This window comes from Acanthochromis polyacanthus, chromosome 6 (assembly GCF_021347895.1).
Source record: "Acanthochromis polyacanthus isolate Apoly-LR-REF ecotype Palm Island chromosome 6, KAUST_Apoly_ChrSc, whole genome shotgun sequence".
Classification (NCBI taxonomy): Eukaryota; Metazoa; Chordata; class Actinopteri; family Pomacentridae; genus Acanthochromis; species Acanthochromis polyacanthus.
The window spans coordinates 33,632,259-33,658,868 of NC_067118.1; the positions used below are offsets into that span (position 1 = coordinate 33,632,259).

Here is a 26,610-nt window from a genome sequence, read left to right on the forward strand (position 1 = left end):
CGCAGGAGCTTCTAATTTACTGCAGACCTGCATATTTGGTGATTCTTGGTTGGCTCTTGATCATACTTTCCAATTGTGCACTTTCCCTCATGATCACACTATAACACTATAACAATCAGCAATCCTAACTAAACATACTAAACAATCAGTACCAATCAGTACATCTTGTTACAGTAAAAATGTTGAAACTGCTTTGCGGCAGTTAGAGTGATATATATATATATATATATATACACATACACATAGACATATATATGATGGATTTAGTTGTGCGAACTAGAGGCCATCTTGTAGTAATTTCTTCCCACTACGTGATGACATGGACAACTACAGCTTTAATTTGAGTAATTCAGTGTTCCTCTACAGATGAAATAAGTACTATTTTGTTTTTGACACCATCTAACACACTGCTAAAGCACAGTTATAGCAGTTACAGAATCTGAGTATGAGCTTGCATGTCTGCTGCAGTTTTGAGACTAACACAGAAGTCACTACAGATTAAAATGATTTTTTTCTCCTTTACTTAAGGGCTTAAAAACACGTCATATTTATTTCATGGCCACAAAATGTTTGTAGTTTCTTTAATTGTATAATTCAAAAAGTATTAATTGAAACACTATGCAATTTAACATGATTTGACTAATATTAATTAACCTGAACTGCTAGTTTACGTGCTGTGAAATCATCCTCAGCAGTGAGTCAGCCATTTGATTTATTGAGGAACAAAGTGAGATTGGAGAATCCACTTTGTTTGAAGTGATGATTCAGTTGACCTTGGTGATTCATGGACAGGTGACAAAATGCAGTCATTTCCACTAGCAGGATTTTTAATTGAATACAAGTAGCCATATGCAGCCAGTGTGCCAGTTCTATGAAATTGGTGGCATGGGAGAATTAAAAGGACAAGGAACAAAGTGTGCTGTCACATTAAAAAGTCACAACATCTGAAACAAACCTCAGTCCGAGAAGCTGTATTTTAGACGAGTAAATAGTGAACAGAAGGTGAACAGATGGATTATTTAAGGGGAATCTGAGAAATGTTAAATGTGTTATGTCCAGATTTGCAGACTATAGTGTGTACGACTGGCTCACGTTTGAAGTCAAATCACAAAGAATCCCATAATGTGTTATACATAAAAGACATGCAAAACCTAAAAACTACAGAGTTAGAGTGTAGAAATATTTAACTATATGTCTGGTGCACGTAATACAAAGTGTGTTTGCTTTAAAAACTTTATTTTGAAGCCACCTTGTTTAACTTTCACAACAATTGCAGATATAAAAAAGACAAATTAAAAATTCTTGAATTATTTGATGTATTTTCTCTGGTGCAGCAAAGATTCTGTAGTAATAGTCTGATAACTCAGTTCTTCTCAGGGTCATTGAAAAGTATTCTTCAGTTGACACAACACAGTGCGTGTATCCAAACATTTTAACCACGACATTTCTCAATCATTTTTCTTTTCTTCTCCCACTACTGTGATCATTATATGTCACAGTCACTCAGACTCTCTCCAGGCTTTTTCTTAGTTGATGTTAAATACTTGACCGATGGGTACACTTCTTCATTTGGATTTGTAAAAGGACGTCTTGAACTGCTGATACTGTGTTTTCAAGAGCAGATGAATAGGTTGAAGGCAGCACAAACTATCTTCCTAATTTTTCTGGAAGGTTAAATTATTTCAAAAGTTTTATGTGCTGTACCTCAAACAGGTCGTGCATTCATTTAACATTTTTAGATGCATGTTTTTTACTCGGCCAAAGTGGTGGAGCCTCTGCAGAGTTATGTGAAGGTCTGTGTTGGTTTGTCTGTTCACAACATTACTCAAAAACAGATTAACGGATTTAGATGAAATTTTCAGGGACGGTCAGAAATGACACAAGGACCAAGTGATTCGATTTTGGCAGTGATGCGACTTGAAGTCTGGATCCACAAATTTTTAAAAGATTTCTGTGTCATTGATAATGGCAAGGTGTCACTGTAACTATGATAACAAGTGAACACGACGTCAGTTTCCTGCTGACAATCACATGATTGCGATCCTACTACAAATCGCTCACTGCGGACTTGTCCCTCCAAAATATGTACATTTTACATATTATTATACATCCATCCATCCATTCTCTATACACCGCTTAATTCTCATTAGTGTCACTGGGAGCTGGAGCCTATCCCAGCTGATTTAGGGCAAAGGCCAGGCCCTGGACAGGTCACCAGTCTATCACAGGGCTGTATACAGACAGACAATCACACTCACATTCACACCTACAGACAATTTAGACTCATCAGTTAACCTCAGCATGTTTTTGGACTGTGGGAGAAAGTCGGGAGTACCCGGAGAAAACCCACGCATGCACAGGGAGAACATGCCGGGAAGGCCGTGACGTGAACCGGGGATCTTCTTGCTGCAAGTCGAAAGTGCTAACCACCAGCGAAACTGTGCAGCCCTATTATTATATACATGTGCATCTTATATATATTAATAACAATAATATATTTGAAATGGTTATTTATCAGATCCATTAGTGGTTTAGGATCAGTTACATTAAAGGCACCGTGTTTCAATAAATGTCAAATAAAAAGCGTATAACTTGAATACTGCCCTTGTCCATCAGTCCTTCTTGAGCAAACCTAACGTTACCATTGCCATAGATAAAGCCCATATACACTAAACAGTTTTTTTCTGGAGATAAACTTTTCTATCTCTATTGTAGTCCATATTCACCTTTTTGCTACACTGACTTTATTACATGTTGCATTGTATTATAGAGTTCTTCAAATTTATTTGAACTGAAAATATTGGTCTGTTTTATGTTTGGTTGATGTTGTGGAATTTGCTTGCTTTCAGAAGCCTGTGGTGACATTAAGAGCATCCAATTGCAGTTTCAATTTGAATTTAATTTGCTCCAACCGGGTCCATTTTATGGTCTATAACAACAACAACAAACTACAACACCTTTCCAAACAAAGCTACAACAAAGTATGCATGGTTAGATCAGTGCAATGAAAAAAAGAAGGTCAATCAAACTATAAAGAGTAAATAAATGGAACAAAATGTACTCTGACTCATAGCAGCAATCCAGAAACAGAACAAACAATTGAATCACGAAATACTTTAAAAGTAACCAGTGAAAACTTAGATGAGGTCTAAAACTTATTGATGAATAGTAGTGATAGATTAGCAATAGCCTTCCTCGGTTTAGAAGTAGTGGAAAGCAGCGGATATTATAATGCACTTGAAATAATAATAATAATAATAATAAATTGCAATAATTTAACTGAGACGTTATGAAAGAATGAATGTCATCTTCTTAAAATCAGTTTGAGAAAGTTATTATTTTGAGGTACTATTTAATTTAAAAGAATATTGCTAAATAAGAATTTATAACTTGTTTTGCAAAGGAAAAGTAAAATATTACAGATTCCTGGATGTAGATTTCACATTTGTGGACAGGGAGCCAAGATGCTATTAGGAAAATTGGGATAGTTGGAATGATTTCAGATTTTTTTTTCATATAGCTGGAGAAACTTTTGGGGGTATTCAGCAAGAGAACAGTTGCACTGCATTTTGTGTTTATGTATGGTGGATATGGCAGCATGTATACAGAACAGCCTGGGATGGAGGGTACTGAAAGAGGAGGCCTTATCGACCACAGCTGAACAAGTGCTGTTAGATTAATAAGATCTGGAGCAGTCTGTGATGCTGACTCATTTATTGAAATGACATAAAACAAAAAATAAAGATACAAAAGAACAGACTGATTGCAAATGCTGAGGTAAGGTCAAGGAGAATCTAAGTAAACACCATTTAAAATGAATCAAAGGTTTTTTAGTTTATTGTGGATTTGAAGCTCTCTCTCTCTCTCTCTCTCTCTCTCTCTCTCTCTCTCTCTCTCTCTCTCTCTCTCTCTCTCTCTCTCTCTCTCTCTCTCTCTCTCTCTCTCTCTCTCTCTCTCTCTCTCTCTCTCTCTCCCTCTCCCTCTCCCTCTCCCTCTCCCTCTCCCTCTCCCTCTCCCTCTCTCTCTCCAAGTGAAATGGCATCAGTAGAAGTGTTTTTATTCCGTTAGCTCCATGCTCAACACTCTGTCCCTCCCAACGCAACTTGCGGCTGTTCACCCCGTCACAACAGAGCACCATTTCTGTTGGAAAAGTGATTCTACATTGTAAAATGGATGACGTGCTAACCTCTTTTTTTAATGTTAACAATGGCCCTTGGCTGTTTTATAATTGTTAATGTATGAAGGTAATTTAAAACCGAAGTGGCTGAAGATGTCGATAAGAAAAAACGCAAGGCTGACTCATTTACGTCGAACTTCTGAAGGACAGTGTACTTGGAAGAAAAAGGAGAGTGGGAGCAGAAAAAAAACATTCTATTGCACTCCAGTGCTTCAGTCACAAGACATTAACACATTATAGTCTTCAAACCGTTGAAAGTAACTCGACTATTTTTATAACTGAGTTAACATGGATTCACTCAATAAAGGACTGACGTCAAGAGTCAACTTCCTCACTTAACTGTGTGCAATTGTCTAAAAAGGGGGGAAAAAACAGAACAGTGACAGCTTTTGAATGAGTATGACTCTTGTGAAACTAACTTGGCTGAATACTTAGGCAATACTTGAAAAATCAATATCATTTCACAAGAAAATGTTGACTTTTTGTACATGTTATTAGATTTCAAAGCAAACCTCAGTGTCCTGTGCCTGACTGAACCCTGGAAATTAAACTTCATATGAAAACCTTGCTCTCAATGAAGCGAGGAATCTCTGTGTCCCTCTTGAAGCTGACCCCTGCTTTCCACAGACATTTAATCCAAACCAGACCTGAAGATACTAGTGCATCCTTTTATAACATGCAGAACAGACTGCTGCGGTGACCTGCTGTTGGCTTAGCCTCAGTGCATTTAGAGTTTGGACATGGACAAAGAAAAGAAAGTCTATTGCACCTGTGCTCAAATCACTGCTTCCAGCACTAGATTTGACTTTCCTTTGCTTGTTTATAAAGCAGCGAATGACCTCGCTCCCCAATTCATGACAGCAATGCTTAAAAGCTGTGAGTCACCCAGACCTCTCTGATCATCCTGAATTGGTCTGCTTGTTGTACTGAGGGTCTATTCAAAGTGTAGCAAAGCTGCCTTATTTTTTCTTCTCGGAGTTTCTAAATGGCCTTCTTGAGGACCAACTCTGACTCATTTCTTTTAAAAGCAGCCTCAACTTGCATCTGTTTGCTGTGGTCAAGCAACTGGAAATTGATCACTTCTAAACTTTAACATGTGAGTTTACGATTACATAAAGCCCAGTCCATTTTACAGTTTTAATTAAATGTGCAAGTTATTACAGTTGTGGAACTGAAACTGAATATCCAGGTGTTAACTTGGTGTCCACAGGTTAAATTGTGAAATTAGGGGTCACAGACCACACTGGACTTGTATTTCTACAAGTTTACACAGGGTGCTTTGTTGATGTGTATTATGAAGCATATCAATGGCATGGACTTAAAAATAGCAACTGAAAAGTAAATTTTCTAATACTGTCGAAAGCAGCCTAAACATGTCTTAGGTTTATTTTCAGTGTATATGAGTAGGTGAAGGGACCTTTTAATTGAATTTGAGAACGCATCAAAAATTTGACAGATGATTATTTTATTTCCATATTATTATTATTATTATTATTATTATTATTATTATCATTGCATTTGCATTTGTATTTGCAGGGTTTAGAAAACACTTACATTCTTGCCATGTTGCCCCAACAAAGTAATTCATATGCTAAATATTAAAAACTGTATTTCATAATCAGGCTGACGATCTGTTACCTTACATTTTTTGTGACTGGACAAATTCCACCTGCACATATCACTGCATTTAAGCAGCAACACTCAAAAGCCCTGTAGTCATGGCATAAAGAACATATTGTAATTCTCCAGAGAAAGAAAAAAAAAAAAACATACAACAATGTAGCAGCAGCTGTGACGGTGCCAGATTTATCTTCAGCCTGACTGCTTTGTTCCCAGTGATTTCACTGCAGCAACTGTGAATCGGAGCACAACAGCTCAGCTGTCTGCTGTGCAGAAAAGTATTTAGGTTGGATACTAAGATCACAATGACACTCAGGAGATTTGGATAATTACTGGAGTTACCGCTGCTGCACCACTTATCTAAATGGCACTCAGCCCCTCTCTCAATTTGGAGCCAGTAGGACTCCGTCTGCTGCGTCATGCTTCAGTTGTTGCATGAAGCCAAAGAAAAGTAGCCGATATGGCGTTTCCAAGACCCGTATGCAGGGTGTGACACTGATGATGCCCAAATCCTGCCTTGTCCCAAATTAACCCCTGGCTATTACTGCAAAATAAATAAATGAATAAATAATAAAATACATTAAAAAGAAAACACGGTCTATAATACAATTAATTACACATTTCTTCAATGAGAAAAACTAAACAATAATGTAAAAATGGGAAGGAGGGTCAATAAACTAATGAACCTAATTAAACTGATCAACAAACCTACCATTTACATGCAAATTATTCTACAACTGGCAACAGACATAAAATTACTCAGTACAAAATGCTTCTGGTTATTAATGGTAGTGCAACAGGTGGCTAACAAGCAGCTAAATAAACACCTTAAAACAGATATGTTCAGATGTTGAACCGATCTCATCTATACATGAGCTATGTTCAACATCTGAACATAAAACACAGTATTTTGCATTTAAATCTATCATTTAAATGCAAAATATTGTACAACTTGCATGTATCTGTGGAATCGCATCATGCAGTCTTCGCTCCTTACTGAAGCCCAAAATATCTCACCTATGTTCAGAAGTTGATTTAAACCAGAAGCATCTTATACTGAGTTATTTTATGTCTGTGGCAGTGGCAAGTGTTTATCTGACATGAACAGATCTTGGAAATTACTTTTTAATGGACTAATTTTACTTACAATCCAGTGAGAATCATAAAAGGAACAACAGCCAAGATGCAGACAGCACATCTGCAAATAAAGATGGCTCTGTGCACTATGAATGTATTCAGGATAATTGGATACACAGCTAAAATATGGGATCCACTCACTCAGATCAAAATGGCTCACCTGATGGATAAACCACAAAAGTATTCTGAGTTTGCTTCTGCATTGTGTGGCTCAATCACACCACGCATTCTGTTTTATCGACTTCATACAGTCAGAAGCTGAGTTTGTCACAAATTTTGGAAAATACTGACCCCTTCTTAACACACTTGGTACTATGGAGTTGCAAATACACATGCCTATCTAAATGCTTAATTGTTTCTATGGCCGTCTTTGTTTAATGACAGAGTAAACAGAGATGGAATTAATGCTACTGAATGCTGGTGTAGAACAAATTCAAAGGGTAAGCCATCAGTCACGATCTCCCTGTCCTGCTGAACAGTAATGGTCTTTATTCGGTATGTCTTAGGCTCCCTCGAGGCACTTAAAGGCTGTTCGTCAGCACAGTTCTGACGTGTCCCAGAGGAGGGGATGATGCAGGAAGGATGGACGGCACTCACTCAGCATTTCAGTCACTGCGGAGGCCTCGCTGATGTCCCTTGCTGCTATCACCCTGCTGTTGATAATCTCAGCCACAGCTCTTCTGTACCTAACATTAGTTTGTTGGAGGCAGGCACCGGTACATAAACGGATCCAATTATTATACCCGGTATGGGCATTTATTTAGACTAGCAGCGAGCACCAGACTCCAGTTCTCATTTGTTGAAGCACCGTGAGCCAAAACAAGCATCTGCAAGTTTATCCTGAGCAGGTGTCCATTCCAAAATGATCCTCTTGTAGTCAGTGAGACATACCTCATGGATTTGAACTAAATCGGGTTTGTTGTGTAGCACTGCTATAAAAGGATTTTTGTTTGATCTTCTACCACTACAAATGAGGAATCCAATCTTAACTTGTGAATTCTATTATCTGTGAGTTTTTGTTAACTACAGATTTATGTCCAGGTTACATGAAAACTTACATTCAGTGAGCTTCACTTACATCCTCTGAGATTTATTGCAGATATTGTTCTGATACTAAAAGCTCTGCATGTCAGAGATAAGCCTTGTCTTATTTGTTTTCAAGGCAAAGTATAAATGTAATCTGCACAACTGTAAAGTATGCTTTCAGGCTGTACTCCACTACAACCCAATACACAGAGACTGAAACAAACATTAGCACATAATATGTCTTCCAGCTACACAAGTGTCTGTTTTATTGCAGTGCAATTCAAAGTTTATGCAGACATCCATCTTCTCTTCGTTGCAGTAAAAGAAAATACGACAGGCACAATGACTGTCTTGGCCGATGTGAACTTGTATCTTATGTCCAACGGTATAGTATCGCATTTGCAAGTGCATCCCCTCCAAGCCTGCTCATCCTGCCTTGTTTAGCATTTACAAATTATACTGACAGTCAGTAGAAACTTTGAAGTAGAAATGTACGCAGAATTCCACTTGTAGGGGGGGTTGTAATTATTCATTGTGGATTTACTGATGATCTAGTGCCCTGGTAGTTGAGATAATGATGAGTTGTCATTTTGTCATGATTCATTGCACATGGGTTGGTCATTTTTCAAAAGTGAACCAAATACACACCAAGCAATACTCAGTGAGTATCTGCACAATTTGAGAATGGGTTTTGAAGGCCTTTATAAAGGCCCAAAAAAGGCCACCATTGTTAGTCCAGTGAACAGCATCATGCCACGTCTATCACATGAACAACGTCTCCGGGCACTGGGTATGGTGGAGGCCGGTTTGAGCTACAGTGATGTAGCCAGGCGTACGGGCTGTTCCCAACCCACAATCAGAAGCCTGGTCCAAAGCATGCACCGACGGATTGCTGCCTGCATCGAAGCAAATGGAGGCCATACTCGGTATTGACTGTTGTAACTTTGTGTTTGGCAGGTGCCGTTTTCTTTTGAGAAATTCTTTCTTTTGAAATCATTCTTGAATCTTTAGATTTTTGTTTCTGTATGCCAATATGCTAAACAAATGATTCATAGGAAGAAAATCCAGTTTCGGGCTTCAAAATAAAAATTATGTTGAAAAATATGGTGTCAAAGTTTCTATTGACTGTCAGTTTATAGTTTGACCCTGAACTATTTTGGTGCACAATGCCATGCAACAGTGTGTCAAAAAGAGGGGAATGGCATGCACAGGAAAGACACCCCTTGTAGTTTGTCTGGTTAGTGGTTGCTCTTGTCTACATATCCAGTTTGGTGTTACAAGAGGGGGCAAAGGGGTAAATACAGTCAATACTTGCTGCTTTAAATATATGTATGAAATATATTCTGAAACTTATCATTCAAAAAGCAGCTCAGGGTGTCATAATATCAATTAATACTGTCAGTTCTTGTGTAGACCAAGCTAAGGTTTTCAATTCTTGTGAAATTGAAGTTCCAAGACTGGTAAATGCTGTGTCGTCTTCTTCACTCCATCTATGGGTATTTATCGCCATCTACTGGTCATACGGGGAAATGTCAGCCAATGCAGAACTATGCAGCTGAACTGCTTAAAAGTTAGGTATGTTGGTTTTCGATCAGTTTAACAAAAAACGAAATGAGAGTTTAATAAAAATGCTCTTCACTACCTTACTGTCACAGGCAAAAAAAGCTGCAAACTGAGTTTTTAGCCAGACGACAGTGCTGAGCTGAGACAGCGAATGAACACATCACATTTATGCACCTTTGTATTTCTAACAGGCCGCCTCCACCACTGAAATTAAAACAGTGTAATAGTTCATAGCTATGACAAAAAAAGAAAAAGAAATGAATCCACTGTGGTTCAAAAACAGACAATGAATTCTAGGTACGTGTTGCATTTGATTGTTCAATAATGCCACAAACACAGCTTCAACCAAACTCAAGACAGGAAAGTTGTTTTTTCAGAATTTTATTCTTGAAATTATTTTATAAAATCTCATTTACGTTTTGTTTCATTTCTCTTCATCTCATATATATATATTTATATATATTCACCAATTCACAATTTTGGCTATTTTCCCTTCCACCCCATGTATGCCCACATACTGATCGTAAGGTCCATACCCCTTCACATACACATTGTGCAATGACCCTCAGTGCCAAGGTGGGTAGGGGTGGGAGGTTTGAGGGTGGAGGGGGGGAGGGATATGGGTATGGTCCTTGTACAGAGCATGCCAAGAAAAAGGTTAGGGAAACAGGGAATGGTAAAGAGGCTGCCTAACTACACCACCACTGTTAATATCAGTAAGATAACCACACAAAGAGGTAAAGGGAGTATTGACTTCCACAATGACTTGAGTGTGTCTGATGTGGGTTAAACCGATCATGCTAAAATGGCTCGATGTATTCCATTACTCTTGTTCTCCCCAACATCAGTGATTCTTACCCACTGACGAATGCAGAGTAAGCTCCACATTAGATATTTACCTATGACAAGTCTGTTTCTCACTAAAACATTAAAACAGTGCCCACAAACTTAGCAGCAGCCCTGAAGACTGTTTAGCCCTTTGTAGTGACCTACACAAGTTATCAGTCCACTGTTTCAAGTCAGATTCACAGCCCGTGGTGTGTGAGTAGGTATCTATGTTGATGGTTTTCTTTCTGGGCTTCTTAAAAAGGCCAACATCTACAGACACAAGGTTAAACTTTAGCAAAATCACAGATTTATGTTACATTAACTGTACATCCAGGCAAGCCACAGGATTTTGTTTTCTGCTCCAGTAACATATTTGTTCTTCATTTGGCAATATGATCACTCTTGCAACATGGCTCAATACTTCTGAAAGTTGTCTTTGTTGCTGGTATGATTTGCAGAACAGAGATGAAGAACTGAAATAATTCTATGATAAATAGAAACTATTTAGAAAGGCTTCAACAAATGGAAACAGAAAAAATTGCACACCTCCCCTAAGGTCACTCAGAACATTTTTGATACCAAAGCAAGCTAATGCTGATTCAAGAACATCTTTCAAAGAAGCATTAAACTACATCTAACTGGAATCAAAACATCCCTTCTTTGTTTCGATTAATACACATGAAGACACAGAACAGAAATTTCAGGTTTGAAGGGGAATGAAAAGAAGTTTCCTGAAACTTGTGTGTTTATCCGTAAGCGAATTTGACTTCAAGCAAAACATGGTTATTACTACAGACATTAACTCTAATATCAGTGTACAATGTTTGAATTGCTGCATATTTCTGTAAATATACATGGTAGGTGTGCTCTGCTTGAAAAACCTACCCATAAGCTTATGTGTACTTTTAGTTTACTCTGAAGTCTTTCCTCAGCTATCACACAACTGAATTAAGTTTGTGTAGTCTGGTAAACACGTCAATGTTCAACCTATAGGCTGGTAAAACACAAAGCAGAGTAAATGACCACATCAAAAACTTAAATATTTCAGGATAAGACAGCTGAATGAGCTTAAGGCATTTAGAGGTTATTCCCGACAGAAAATAAAGGCTAGAGCAGCCTAAGTAGTCTGTCAAAATAACCCTGACTCAGACTTTTTTTTTCTTTAATGAAATGTGATTTTAAATTAGCCCTTTGTGACTATCAACTGCGATATTCAAATATTTCTTACACAGAGAATCAAAGTCTAAACACTAAAGGTGCCTATTAAATTCATGATTCTCGGTTTTAAATGTAAGCAGAATATATTTACCCGTCATGAAAAAAAAGGCCTTTTGAAGTATACTGATGAATGAATTTAATTCATTAGCTTCCGACAAATGGAAGAGGGGGCTTTTAAAATGTGAACGCTAAGTAGCAGAGAAAGTCTCTAAATAAATTACTGCATCACTACCCTGTACTTGAAGGTGGACTTCACAGAAATTCCTGTGAAATATAGTGTAATAGCCATGTGATAAATATTTCAATTGCAAAGCAGCAAAAAGTTATATTATCACTGTGTAAGAGAGGCGTCAACTCTGTAGTCAGTTTTCAGCTCTGAGTCTGTGGTAGTGTTCTACTGGACTGCAACAGAGTGTAAGTGGTTTCTCTGGCTCCTATATTTTGCCAATGGGACAAAAAGACAACTTGCAGTGCAATCCAGTACACTACAGCCAAATACAGGCTCAAGATGATCATTCTGACAGTTCCAAAAAGTAAGCTTCACAAGCATTTCATGCAGAGCTACTGGACTAAACTGCATCATAATTAACATTTTTGTGTCCATCTCCCAAACTGTAACCAGCTGCAGGACAAGGCAGCTTTTAAATTACTGCTCACACAAGAAAGCCCAGGATTAGTTCACAAAATAAATAACCTTTGCTTACCTCTGAAAGTGACTGACTCACTCCAGTGTAAGAGAGACTTTTTTTTTTCTATTCAGCTAAAACAAAAAAAAAGCAGCAAATTAGAGAATGTAATAAATACAGCAATTCTTAGGTTTTCGGGGCTAGTTTGAAACCACAAAGTCAAATTGGGTGTATAAGCTGAAGCCATTTGAGGTAGACAGAAACCATGTTAGAGTATATTCCTTCATACTGCCTAAGACCAATCAGTAGGCTCACACATTGTCTAAGAACCTTGATCACTTGATTCGTGGCCCAGCATGAGACTTCCTGTGACCCCACCTGAGACTGACACTGAACCACTGATCTGGTGAGGGGGCACTACAACATCATGAACCATGAGGGCTGAAGGAGTGTAATGACAAAGGGGTGGGGGGGTGGGGGGTGGGGGCTTGGAACTGACACAACCACCAGAAAGAAATCAACGTCACACATCTTCAATGTCTCAAGTCAACAGCAGCATTTAAATCTCAGTCGCATAACCAGAAACAATTGAGGGTTAATTTACAAGGCAGAATCTTTTAAATAGAATATATGGCATCTGATCATTGTCTCAATATGTCCCTTTGAGAGATCTCCCACCCCACACCCACATACATAAGTTTATACCCCAAAATTCCCAATGCCAGACCTCATGCCCATTTAACAGTCTCACATTGTTCTAGAGAATAGAGATTAAAAATATATACTATTGACTTATTGACTTCCAGTGTATGTTTTCTTTTTCCCTACATTTTTTTTTCAAGTTTAAAAAGATCCCCTTTATCACAATGCAAGCTCAGAGGTCTTTTCCACACACGCGCACACACACACACACATTCACACATATATATATACTGTATATATATATATATATTTATATTTATATATTAGAGGAATTTTTAGCTGAGAAGTTAGGCAAAGTATATATGTTCATTTGGACAGAATTCATTCAAAGTGAGAATTAAACTCTCTTTTCTCTAGTTTCCCTTTTGAGGAGGGCAAAATTTGAGGAATTTGGGAAGCGCTACAACATCACATGACTACTCAAGAGCAGGTAGCAAGGTAAAAGGAAGAAGAAATAGATAAAAGGCCTGAACTTATACAAGGCAGAGAGATGGGCAGATGATATGGCTCTCTGTGGCATGTGCATTCCACGGCCCTACTGACAGTAAGAGAAAATGTACAAAGTTCAAGAGAGGGTTAGAGAAAAGACCATCAGATACAGGGGAAGATAGTGAACAAATTGTTTAAGCAGGAAGGAAGCTAAAGCAATAGTGCAAGACTACGTTGCGGGTTAGGGGAGGGGACGGGGAGGGAGAAAAAAAAAAACATTCTGTCTGCCTGATTCATCGGTACACCAGGTGAGATATGGTGCCGGATTTGAAGTTGAGCTGATGGTTGGGCACAAAGCTGTGCTGAGGATTCTTTCGCGTGCACACATCCTTTGCATACAAGCCCATGCACGAGTCACATGACACCTTAGAGCAGTTCACACAAGTGTGTGACGCACCTGGCTTGTTGCAAAACCCGCATCGCGATCCCCCCATGCTTATTCGCTCACTGCTGCCTCCCTTTGGTGTTGTCAAGGCAACAGATTTGCTTGGAAACAGCTTGGTGGACATGAGGGGTTTCTCCACCATCTGGGGGTGAGGGTGGGGATGAGAATGTGAGTGGGTCAGCGTGAGGGGGTGCGGATGGAGATGGGAGTGGGAATGAGTGTTGGAGTAGACGGAGAGCTTTTCCTTGACGGGAATGTATCCGTCAAGGGGCCGCGGAGATTTGGGGTGGTAGTCCTGGAGGCCACAGCAAGGGGAGGGGTCCACATCGTGACAGGCAGAACAGAGGATCATGTCACACCTCTGGCAGGACGTCATCGTGGAGCAGCCCAGTCCACAACCCTGACACTTCACACTACCATGAGCTTTGAGTAGCCAGCCATCCCTTGCATCTCGAGGCTCTCTGGATGGAGGTCGAGATGGAGTCTGCCTTCCTCCCGTCCCACCTCTCTCTGTGTACAAGTCAATCTCATCCAAAGAAGACAGATGGTAGGATGTGTAGGGATCAGCCGGGGGAGGTGACTGAATTGGGAAGAAATCAGCAACAGGGCTATAGGAAGGTGGAGCTGCCACAGAGAAAAGAGATGCTGAAGTGCTGGGCCTGATAATCTCATCCTTCATATCCTCCTCTGTATCCACAAACAGAGGCTCCTTCCTTAGACTCAATGAGGCCTTCAAGACGGGCTTGCTAACTGCTGCGTGCCAGTGACCAGCCCCATCTGTAACATCCACAGACTTAGACGGTCGGCTACCTCGCCTCAGGTGGTGGGCATGAGGCCTCTCGATATCCAGCGGCCGCACAGACAGCCGAGCCATATCTGCCCCGAGGCTGTCGCGTCTGCGCAGTGCCTCGGCACAGCCGGCTGCATCATCTCTACAACCTCTGCGGAGTTCCAGGGCCTCCAGCTCTGAGGCTGAACCACGGGCCAGAGCCACTACCTCTCCCAGAAGACGACACTCTGCCTGGGCCAGGAAGAGCTCGAATGCCAACTGGCGGAGATGATTTACGCCTCCTGGGTGATCCTGCAAATGGAACTGCGAATCATGGTCACAGGCGTAGCCAATGGTGCGCATTAGAGACCGGAGTTCAGCATCAGAAATGGCAGACTGCAGATGGTACACATATGGGCCAGTGAAGGTCTAAAAGAGAATTGGGTTAATCAGCATGAGTGTCTGTCATTTCAAACTGGTTGACATGACAAAGCTGAAATCTAAAATAAAAACGACCTCATGTTACTCCTGTGATATCACATTGATATTTGGTTGAATATTACTAGAAACATCTGACAACACATTAGATCAATCACTTTGACAAAATACAGGTCAATGCCTGTACTAAAGTACAAACTCCAAATCAACTTTAAAACTTGAAAGACCATCTCTTTGAAGTATATCATGTAATCATTTGAAGCATTTAAATAAAATATATAATAACTAAATATGGTAACTGGTTTGACAATTGAAATATACATGTTTTGTTTAATCACCAGACATAATTTGTAACATCTCCCTTCTTTGCCCCTGTGTTAACTAAAATTACAGATGTAAACAAACTTTCAACAGGATTAGAAATATATTAACTCACTTTCAGTTATTTGAAGAATGAAATATTAAAAAGCAGACAGACAGCGAGTTCCAGTTTTGTGTTTCAAATGTTGGTAGTGAGGCCGTCCTTTAGTTTACATACACAATGTATAGTGTTTTAATTAGACAAAAAATATTCATATAATTGTTACACACACAATATTAGGAAAAAACAAGAGGCATATTTGTATGTATGACTACACTGTAAAATGAATACATTGTTATTAATCAGTCAGTCTATTGTCTTGGTTAGTCATGTCGCTGTTTTTGTTATAGTAGAAGTTAGACATCTAATCAACTACGGAGACAAAGAGCTGGTATTATATTTCAAAGAAATGGTCATTCGTTGCACAAACAATCACTATGAACCTCTGAAGTTCTACAAAATCTGCCTTTACATTCATCAATGTTTAAAGGTCAGCACGGTTTTGTGACCAGTGGCAGAGCTACGACAATAGAGGATGTGAACTCAGTGAAGATGTGAACAACACATCTTTTTTTCTTGTGAAAGGTGATGAAAGGCTTGATAACTCACATTTAATGTATACAGTCTTTAACAGTTAGCTAGAAAAACGTGTTAATTACATGTGCCGAACATGTAAAAATTCAGTGGCGAACTTTTGGAGTGAGAATTCACAGAAGTATAACCCCTGTGTCTCTCTGGTTGGTCCACTGGGCAGATATCAAAACTCCCTGAGAAAAGCATACTGATAGCTGATGACTAATTCTGTTATAACCAGTATAGCAATAACCAAACATTGCTTGTCTTCAGCTTTAAACTCTTCTGTAAGCGGAAATATTATTACAAACCTGTGAGTAACCAAACTCACCTTAATACATCTGAACTCCTTCTTCCAGGGGAACAGCAAGAGGTTGGTGCAGATGGTTTCCAGGGTGTGGAACGCTCTCTCCAGGCTCCTGAGGCTGCACCCTCTCTGGCAGCGGAGCGAGTTCTCCACCACCTCATAGAAACGCACCATACGGAATCGCTGTCCCGGATCTGGCTGGTAGGCTCCTAGCAGGGCTGTGGCTGTGGAGAGGAGGGCCTCACTGTCCTTGTGTCTGCTTCTATCCACCTCTGGTGTAGTTCCAGTCCCTGTGTATTCCCCTCCGTCCTCCAGACGCCTCTCCAGTGCTGTCACATATCTCCGAAACAGGTCCTCTTTTAACTTGGCATCCATTATCGGCAGCAGACTATTAGTCAGCTGTTATACTTTTCTGAAAGAGCCTCGCCCCTTTTAGCATACCTTGCACCAGGATGCCACATTCAAGCACCATTTTTGGTCACCATAATTCACTGCATACACTGGCACACACTCAATGTTAATGTTTTGGAGAGGTGGAAGAGCAGCGAGACTTTGCATCCACTCAGCAGCACATCCTTCAAACAAGAGATGCAGTTGTCTGGCGCTTTCAGTTGGCGTAGCTAGGCTGAAGCCTGGAGGGATGCCTTTGCACGGGCATCTCTGGTATTGGCTCAAAGCCTAACTTGTTTCCAGACAAACAGGCCTATGTCATACAAGATGAAGTCAGGAGGAGCTTTTGCTTCACGCTCTGTTAATGCAGAGTTGTATCTATTCCATCCCTTGGTTTCAGCATGCGTAGAGTTCAAGGTCACTCATGTAGAAGACACATTCATGATCATGCGATTCTTCTTAGCCATCTCCAAGCTGTAATGACACAGGAGAGCATTACTAAAACAGGAATCTGTCATCGTGAAAAGAGATAAATTTATTTCTATTAACTCTGTGATTACATGGCCAAAATACAATGCATTTGTGCCTATCATTGAGAGTTGTTTCAAAATCTGATAGGTCAGATAAGAGAGGTGGTGTACAGGCATGACTATTCTGAGACAGTATGTGTGTAGTGAGTGGGATGATAAGAAGATGCATCGTGTGGGTTATTTTGTGTCAGTCACAGCTGAAAGGCTGGGATGGTTGATTATTACTATTAAGCATGCAACCAACAATCGCCTGGGGACATTTGTGTGTAGATAAAACATGACTGAGACTTACTGGTGACAGAAACATCCCTTTTGTCTTGCGTTTGTGTTTTGCGCCAAAGAATACGTGAGCTATCGTGACTACATGCCTGTAAACCATAGTAGCATGTATCTAGCTTCAGTTAGCTATAACTCAAAACGCACAAATAGGCATATGTGAACTAGTAAAACTAAAATCTGCTATGAGGCTGAAACCACGGCATAGAAAGGACGTTCGTCCACGTTTCTAGCAAGCTGGCTGGCTCTCACAGATCCTTTACAACCTTAGCGAACATCCGTTAAGCGAGCTAGCAAGCAACAGCCATCAACATCCCCATGCCTTACTATTGCGCATCAACTAAAACAGAATCAGTTCGCCGCGACCAGTGGCGGCAAAGATAAACACTCAGCCAGCTTGTATATTGATTTTACATTACTCTAAAACCTGAAAACCCCGATGCTGTCACTGGCATGGGCCCCCAACTGAGTATAAGCTAAGCAGTGAACGCCCATTTCAGCGCAGCTGGCTAGCTAACAAATGCTGTTAGCTAGCAGGGCGTTCCATCGCTACATACAGATCTCTCGCTGGTTTAGAGTCAGTTATCTGTACATAAACGCCGTGCCTCTTGTACGACCAAGTGCTACAGTGCTTCCGCTAACAGATCGCGACGTTTTCTAACCAAAAACACCACCACCCGCACATCTTACCTTTAACAAGTGCTAGCCACGGCTAGCTACGCCTCCTCAGCTGTTGGAAATTCCCATCATCGCAACACGCATGCGCTCAGTCCTGACAGTTCATCAGCATCAGGGCCCACGTGCTCAGGAAGAGGGAATGCGATGATGCAGAGACCCCAACTGAACATCACCACTGTTGTTAGTGTGACACTTACAGTATGTTTTCTTTGTTGCATTTTTTTCGGAAATCACAAATATGTGCAGTTTATCACAGGAAATATTAGTTATTGTGACACCTTTCTCTCATGTAAACTGTTGTGGATAAGAATGACTCCCAGAGAGAACAGCATTCTTAAAGTATTCTGGGAATTCATTTTTGACAAATTTTAATGCACAATCATTTATGTATTTTATTTAAACGAGAAAATAAGGAGATACATCTGTGTAAAAAAAAGTAACTACTTGTAACTTTCAATACTTTGCACAAACAATATCCATACTGTTTTACTTTCTGAGGTGACTCCGCCCTCTTGCTTAAAAAAGAACCAGAACCCGGTGACGTCGTCACGGGAACGGTTGGTGCTGGTGGGGGACTGACTCAGTGAAGAAAAGAAATGGCGATGCTCGGGTTTAGCGCAGCACAGCACAAGAAAAACGTCTCTGACGGGAGCGGCGATGTGTCAGAATTCGTCTGTCCGGTTTGTCTGGAGATCTTCGAGAGTCCCGTAACCACACAATGCGGCCATACGTGAGTATTTTTGTCTTATTTTCGCTCGTCCTCCCCCCTAACCCACGTCTGCCACCAGCGATGCACTGATACGAGGTAAAAACAATGGAGGAAAAGGCTCGAGTTGAAACGTGCCCCTGCACCACAGTCGCCAAACCCCGAACGTGTGTGCGTCTGCTTGTGTTGTGACCCTGTATTTTTGTTTTATTCGCATAAATATCTGGCAAAATCAATTGCAGCTTGCTAAATCAGTTTCAGTTTTGTTTACATCAAAGAGGAGGCCTCACTTGGGAGTTGTAGTTTGTATCTGTATTGCGTCAACACATGAAACCGCCTTAACGGACTACAAGTCCCTGCGTCGTCTTCAGGTGGGGACTTTCCATCGGATTTACAGGAAGCTCAAGTGAGAAACATAAGAGGAATCTTTCAGCGAATGACAGCGTCTGTTCTTTGGTGTCAGACGGTGTTTTTAATGTCAGTCTATAAATAGTGTGAAGTGTTGTACCATTGTTTTGCCTTCCGGTAACCAGGAACTGAATTAAAACTGACAGTGTCTTGTCTCCTTCCTCATCTTGATCATAATTATCTCTCCTTGGCACGTCTCATTTCAGGTTCTGCCAGAGTTGTTTGCAGGAATGTTTGCGTCCACAAAAGCCTGTGTGTGCAGTTTGTCGGGCCACTCTGGGCCACTGGACTAAAGCTGCTGATCTAGAGGCAGTCATCCAATCATCTGTGGCTGCTTGCAAGGGATGCGGAGTTCAGGTATGTTTTTATTAAAGCGCAAAAGCTACAACACGACAAAGCATCCGAACTGGGTTTTGGAAACATGCAAGAGTTTAACCAGATCACTCCCATGCAGGAGGCTGAAGATGCAACTACAACAACGCATGCACAAACTTAATCTTTAGTCAGTCGTAACGTTGATCTTTATATTCACACATAGCAGACTTCAGGTTGCAAACACAAGACAGCAATTACGTGATACTGGTTAAGCAGTGGTACTTACCGTTATGTGTTTTTTCCTAAGGTTGGCCTTTCTCAGATGAGAAGCCACACTGCTGCCTGTTCAAAATACCAGGAGTACATTGAGGAGGGAGTGAGGACCACTGCCCAGAGCCAGCCTGCCATCATCAGGTGAGGAACAACTCTTTCGCTATCCCCTACCTAATAAATGCTTGTTGTTGTTGTTGTTGTTTTTGGATTACATTGTAGTGCAACAGTGAAATGAGATTTTTTTCAGATCAAACTTTGGTTTAAAAAAAGTACAAAGACAGACACAGTCTTGTGGTCACTCAAACTGATACAAACTCACGTTTTTGTTAGATTTCCTTGTAACATAAATATCAGATTTCAACGGTTCACCTCACAATCATTGCGTCAAAGAATTTGATAAATCCTTTCTTAGGCTACATTAGCTTTAGCACATTCCTATTTTGAACCTGCACATTAAAAGAAAGATTATCTCTATCCAAATGAGAGTTTTGCCACCATTTCAGAAATAATGTTCATCCCTGCAAGCACATCTTAAAAACATAAGACTCTTCATGTACTCTAAGCATGAGTACATCAGTGCAAACAGTAAGCAGAGGATTGGTTGCTTAATGTACCAGATACTGTGGAGCAAGGGGAGAAAGTAAGACCAGAGATTTATTTTCTTGAACCAGCAATGAAGTGGAACTGTCACTGAAAGTACCACAGAAGTATGAGGCAGTTATTGCAGCAGGAAACAGATCAGGAGTTGTTGTTAAACAGTTATGGCGACACATTAAAGCAGAACTGGAGCACTTTCTTGAGACGTTATTAATCTGGGAAGGACACAGTGACTGAAAAGACGCAATCAGGAAACAAATGTGGGTGTTTGTGTCGTGGTTTCAATAGGAGTTGCAGTTTTTGCTCATTGATGACTAAAATGAATCCTGGAGGTCTCTGAAAGTTTCCATTTTAGGAATCCCTAAAGCGCTAGTGTAGAAGCTCGTCATTAAAAGTTCCATGTTCCACAATGAAAACATGTGGTGTTCTAGTATTACAAATTCCTGGCCCATGTTTCACTGGTGCCTGAATTAACACGCATCCACCGACACACCCCACTGCACCTTTGTTACCCAAGGCTGTTGTCTGTTGGATGCTGACCAACACATCCTTCTGAAATGTACCCCTGCATTGTGGGATTGTTCTTTTAACAAAAGTAGAAGTGACATTTTGAGGGTGCTATATATATTGTGTGCTGTTGCTAGTTTGTGTCTTTTTCCGTATTGTGTAGTGCAGTTTGGAGCATATAGGGGTGAGTTCACCACTAGTTTACACAGTTTTCCCGGGTTAGCATAACAGAACAACAGGCCAAATGAGGAAACAATATTTTATTTACTATAAGCAACCTCAAGATAGCTTCAGATAGTTTAGAGCTCAGATGTTCCTGCCTCTGTTTCATGTAGAATATGTGTCGGTATTTTGTTGCTCTGTTGAGACAATGTTTTTAGTCTGATGTGGCCCAGAAAAAATGCAAATTTTAAACTGTTTCTTCCATCTAAAAGATCTTGATGTACTCAGGCTAGACTGTCTGCATGACTTCTTGATTGTCTGACCATCTAGTACATTCCACAAATCAATTACTATGCAGGGTAGACTCATATGTACATAGCAGTATAGGACTTTTCTTCATTTAGACCCCAAAATAAGCTTTTGGAGTTGTGGAAAATTGGTGTGTGTTCTGTACAATGCTCGTATTTCCTGAGCCTGATAAGCAGAGACAATTACAAATGGAATAGTTTGAAAAAACAGTCAGCTGTAGCAAGTACATGATGACTAATCAGAAGGTGGCCTCTATAGTTGATTTTCAGCCAGTTGGATTAATTCACAAAAATGGTATTGCTTTGCTGTAAAAGCAGCTTTTAAAACCATATAAAGACATCCATTATTTTAGCTTCAATCTCAGATGATAACTGCTCTTATATCCAAGTTTCAGTGTACCGCCGGCGGTACACCTACTAATTTGCATAGGAATTTCAAGAATGTCCGACGGCCGCAAACGCGCTTATACAAACACTATACACCGATGGAAAGCTTAGATTCTCATGAATCTGCCGGTATAAACCACTTTCAGATGCGATTACCACAGCGGGTGAGAAAAACACATTTGTCCGACAAAAACAAATATTCATCCATCCGTTCTCTATACACGGCTTCAAAGCACACAGCGCGACTCACATTTCCGGGTTTATTATTACACACAAAAAAAAAGATTCCACAAAAAACGGTCATAATCCAACCTTTTACATCCAGATGACACAAGCCAGGAAACTATTTTGTCCAAAACATGTCCTGAAGTCGGTATAAAATCCCCGAATCGGTCCTTTTCAAGGAAATGCACCTCGCGATGCCCGTCCAATATTCCCCGTATTTTTCGTAATTTTTTTTATTTAAAAATAGAATATTAGCGATTTTTTTGTACTGAAAACGACTGGAATTGACTGAAGCTTAAAGGGTTAAAAAACTATTTAAAAAAACAGTTTAGTTTCTGTTGCATCCATAGTACAATATTCCTATAGCAGAGAAACAGACCTCTTTGTAAAAGCATTTACATATATTATCATTAGTGTAACATATTTTATTATTTCTGTTTCTTTCCACAGTCCAGTGCCAAATCGTTACACCTTCACCTGCCCCTACTGCAACTGCCAGAACCTCGATCAGGACGGCCTGGTTGAACACTGCACTTCCCAACATGCTCGAGATGCACGCCAAGTGGTAAAAAAAATCTACTCTGTGATGTGATCCAGGGCTGCAGCAATCGTTCAGTTTAGTAATGGAGTTTTCAACTGATTATTCTGGCGATTAATCGAGTAATCGGATTGGCATCGCTTGACATGTGCATTACAGCATCAAAAGCAGAAGTGAGTACGCTGTGCAACAGAAATAAATGTCCTGGCGGAACACAGGTGGCCATCTGTGGGGTATTGTTCATATATGGTATAGTGTAGCATAGTACAGGGGTATTCACCTAAAACTCAAAGGAGCCTGACATGTATTTAGCTGGTGATGCAGAAATCACATAAATATGTCTTGATGTTTGATTCGTTTAAACTGCTATTACTGTAGCTGATGGAACACAGAATAGAAGGCTGATTAGTTTATTACAAAAAAGATTAAATCAGTAACATTAATTTCCTTCATTATGAGACAGCATCAGACCTACAGGCACTTAATACAATATCATGTTTCAACATAAATCTTAACAGTGTTCTTGTGCACCTGCATTGATCGGTAAGATAAATACATTAACGCTTGTTTAACAGTTTTCTACCAGCATTACTGTCTTGCATAGTTTCCAGTCCTGGCGCTTTTTGACGTCATAAATTTTTATGTTCCTCATTGTTCTTCATTAAAACAACCTGACTGAAGCAGCTGCACATGATCAAAAACAACTTGATTGCGATCGCTTCATAAACGAGTGAAATGATCCATTAAACGCTCCTGTTTGTGTGGACGAGTTTGAAGCAGAGAGTCTGAGTTAAAGGGGAACTTCGGTTTTTTTCAACCTGGGGTCTGTTTTCATATGTCATTTCATACATGTGAGTGATGGAGAAATGAATTTTCAACATAGCTCCAGTATTTAGCCAGGCAGTCAGCTTAGCAGTTCAGCTAGCAGCTCAGCTAGCGAAAAGTATGGGGCAAGTGGCGCCCCCGCCTCAAAGTCCACCCTAACGTGCTTTTTTTCCCCCACACTGACCGGCTCGGATAGTCTCAACGAGTGTCCCACAACATACTAGAGATGAGAAGTGAACGAAAACCTCCACATTACCTGGCGATCGCTCTTTGTTGTGGTCTGTATCCAAAGCTCAGGACGCTAGAAAGCAAATCTCGTTCCGAAATCGTGCGATAGCTCGCGAAATCGCTGCTAAGCTGCCTGCCTGGCTAAATACTGGAGCTATGTTGAAAATTCATTTCTCCATCACTCACATGTATGAAATGACATATGAAAACAGACCCCAGGTTGAAAAAAACCGAAGTTCCCCTTTAATGAAGAAAGTTGATAGCCACCTTCATACCTGTTATTTCTGACTGAGGTTTTAGTTTTTGTTGAGCCGACTTGCATAAAGAAATTCTGACTATATTGAACTGCCTTCTTAGTTCAGCCTCTGATTTGTTAAATGCCACAAAGTGCTGAAAAGCTGCAACTCGGATCGCGATCCACCAGTTAGTGACCTCGGGTCTATTATGAATTTTAGTCATTGAATTATTCGAATAACTCGAGGAATCATTGTGATCTCACCAGCTGCTCTTAGGTTCCACACATTTTCTGGATTCAGCCATGGTTAACAATATGTTAATAGATGTTTCATCACTCTCATCTCTTTGTTTAGGTGTGCCCTATCTGTGCCTCAATGCCTTGGGGGGACCCTAACTACAGGAGTGCAGACTTTTTCCAGCACCTGAAGATCAGACACACTTTCTCCTATGATACATTTGTTGTAAGTAAATAAAAGCAGTTTTGTTGTTTATATTCTGTGTTAATAAATGATGAAAGAACTAATTTAGTCTCTTTTTTTTTGGGTCTCCTCACGCTGATGACTTTGCAGGATTACTCCACAGACGAGCACACAATGATTCAGGAGGCTTTACAGCGCTCCCTTTTGGACAACTGAAGTGTGAAGAACAATTCACCAGGAGGATGAATCCAGTGAAGTAAAGGGGAGATGGTCTTGAAAAGACAGAACACCACACTGTATCATCATTCATCTAGCATGAGGATGGTGGTACTGACTTACTAAGGCTAATTATTTTCATAGGGAACTGGTATTGTATCTATGGATCTATAGGTTTATTATTCAAAAAATAAATGCAATATGGCTCAAAAACATATTGTACCGTTTGATTTAGGAGTAATACTGTGTTTCTGGTGTGATAATCTTCCCCCCGGCTGAGTCTGTAGACTTGATAGTTTGTTGAGTATCTACTAAACTATGTTTGTTAAGTTGTTTGTTCATTAATGACATGGTGTCATATAGCCAAACACTTCCAAAGTCGTGATTGAAATTCCCACATTGTCAACACTTGATGTAATAAGAGGGTTTGACCACTAGGTGGCTAACTATTGCCAACAAAATGACAAACTTCACTCAGTGAAGTCGTTGAGTAATGTTAATAATATATAAAATTCAACTTGAGTGAATTTGCATGTTTACTCTCAAGAGAGGAATTGAGATTTAGTTTTTTTGTTCATTTCCGAGTATGGTGTTTCGGCAGATCTGTCTTTTTTTATGCTGTTTCTGGGTAAAGTGTGTGTGTGTGTGTGTGAGAGAGAGAGAGTGTGTGTTTATTCTGTTTTCAGAGATCTACTGGAAAGAATAAATAATATGAGGGTCAAACAAAGCCAGAGATGGCAGTTTGCTGTATTGTAATGTTTCTCCCTTATGTCTTTGTGCCTGCTGGTAGATCTTGTTTCTGACTTCCAAAACTCATAGGGCTAATAGTACATCCAGTAAATCGTAAGATGCAAGTCGGACAACATCAGCGTGGTCATCAGTTTGGTGATGTATTTATTTTTTTAGTTTGGTGACAGTTTATTTGCATGTTTAACGCCACATGAGGGCAGTAGAGTTCTACCTTCTTCTGACCGTCCACACCATCTCCTGGCCCTCACCAGCCTCCTGGTTCTTGCAGGACATAATTCAGCACTAAATCACTAAATTTGTTTTAGTGTGTTGTTGTCTGGCTTACTTTAGCTCAAATGCAACATACAAAATTGTCACTGATGTTTATAAACTGAGGTTTTTCGGTTCTTTGCCACATTGCAAACATAATCACCACAACTTTACTTTTGGGCAGTTGAAGTGACATGAGTTAAGACATTAAATGTAACGTACTGTAGTGTGTTTCTCATGCCCAGTGTCTTGGATGGTCTGCAAAAAAAAAAAAAAACACTCCAGTTTGTTGTGGCTTTCATATTTTCTCTCCTCAAAAGTTCCGGGGAAAAAAAGTCTCTTTATTTGTATGCCTCCAAACCTGACAGCATGTGAAGTTAAAAGAAGATTCAGTTTGATTTTGCTTAATTTTGACTGGGTGTTTTTTGTTTTATTTTTTTAAATGTGAACTGTGTCTTATTTTATTTTACATCAATGTTGTTTCTCAATGGCTTGTAAGTGTCTCAGATCAATCACATACAGTAGTACGAATATTCACACAGTTGCATTGCATTTGTCTTCTCCAAACCGGTGAATAAAACTTCTTACATGCAGATTAAGTAGCTCTAGAGCAGAACCTTAATGCCTTTTCACCTAGTCTTTGGTTCCACTTAGGATGTTCTTTTTCTTCCTCTCCAGTAAAATGTGTAATACTTTTACATGTGTTTCTAATGTATAATGATTTTTTTTCTCCTCAATATATCTCTCATTCTCTTTTGTCAGCCCTACTGTCAGGGGGTGCTAAATCCTGATAAATTAAAGCTCTTTAATTATTTAAACCCTGGCCCCAGAAATCAGGCGCAGTGATTTATACCTGTGTGCATGAGACGTGTGGGGGAAGCAACAACACTGGCTGCTGATGGATGACCACACAGTGTGCGTTTGTGAGTGTGAGAGGCAGCGGTTAAAGGAAACCCAATGTGGGCATCGAAAACTGGATTTATTCAGTTGTCATAATCAGTCGAAAAGGTGTGCAATAGTGATAAGAACATGGAATAGTGACATGAAATCTGTTAAATAAAGCAAGCTTTCTGCAAACCTTTGTTCATGTTGTAGAAATCAGGGCATTGTCGTGTCATACCAGCAATGATCTTGCAATGTGTTTTTTTCATGCATCTGTGCTAAGGT

The 26,610-nt window shown here is 40.0% G+C and overlaps 2 protein-coding genes across 2 annotated transcripts; one reads left to right on the plus strand and one right to left on the minus strand.

Moving 5' to 3' along the window:
- Positions 1-9,888: 9,888 nt before the first annotated feature.
- On the minus strand, positions 9,889-18,239 carry spata2 (spermatogenesis associated 2). Its single transcript, XM_022190176.2, has 3 exons — positions 18,106-18,239; positions 16,244-17,083; positions 9,889-14,969 (listed from the first exon to the last, which is right to left on the minus strand). The coding sequence occupies exons 2-3, from the start codon at positions 16,592-16,594 to the stop codon at positions 13,620-13,622; spliced, it is 1,701 nt and encodes a 566-aa protein (XP_022045868.1). The 5' UTR covers positions 16,595-17,083; positions 18,106-18,239; the 3' UTR covers positions 9,889-13,619.
- Positions 18,240-18,626: 387 nt separating this feature from the next.
- Positions 18,627-26,266, plus strand: rnf114 (ring finger protein 114). The gene is made up of 6 exons (XM_022190177.2): positions 18,627-18,823; positions 19,414-19,564; positions 19,830-19,936; positions 22,432-22,546; positions 24,163-24,270; positions 24,379-26,266. The coding sequence occupies exons 1-6, from the start codon at positions 18,690-18,692 to the stop codon at positions 24,442-24,444; spliced, it is 681 nt and encodes a 226-aa protein (XP_022045869.1). The 5' UTR covers positions 18,627-18,689; the 3' UTR covers positions 24,445-26,266.
- The last annotated feature ends 344 nt before the right edge of the window (positions 26,267-26,610 follow it).

Bases quoted from the DNA above. Each gene is read 5' to 3' on its own strand.
- spata2 (XM_022190176.2), bottom strand. From the start codon at position 16,594: ATGGATGCCAAGTTAAAAGAGGACCTGTTTCGGAGATATGTGACAGCA. The intron at 14,970-16,243 runs GTGAGTTTGGTT...ATTCTCTTTTAG, and splicing joins AGGAGTTCAGATGTATTAAG to ACCTTCACTGGCCCATATGT.
- rnf114 (XM_022190177.2), top strand. From the start codon at position 18,690: ATGGCGATGCTCGGGTTTAGCGCAGCACAGCACAAGAAAAACGTCTCT. The intron at 19,565-19,829 runs GTATGTTTTTAT...TTTTTTCCTAAG, and splicing joins GCAAGGGATGCGGAGTTCAG to GTTGGCCTTTCTCAGATGAG. The intron at 19,937-22,431 runs GTGAGGAACAAC...TTCTTTCCACAG, and splicing joins AGCCAGCCTGCCATCATCAG to TCCAGTGCCAAATCGTTACA.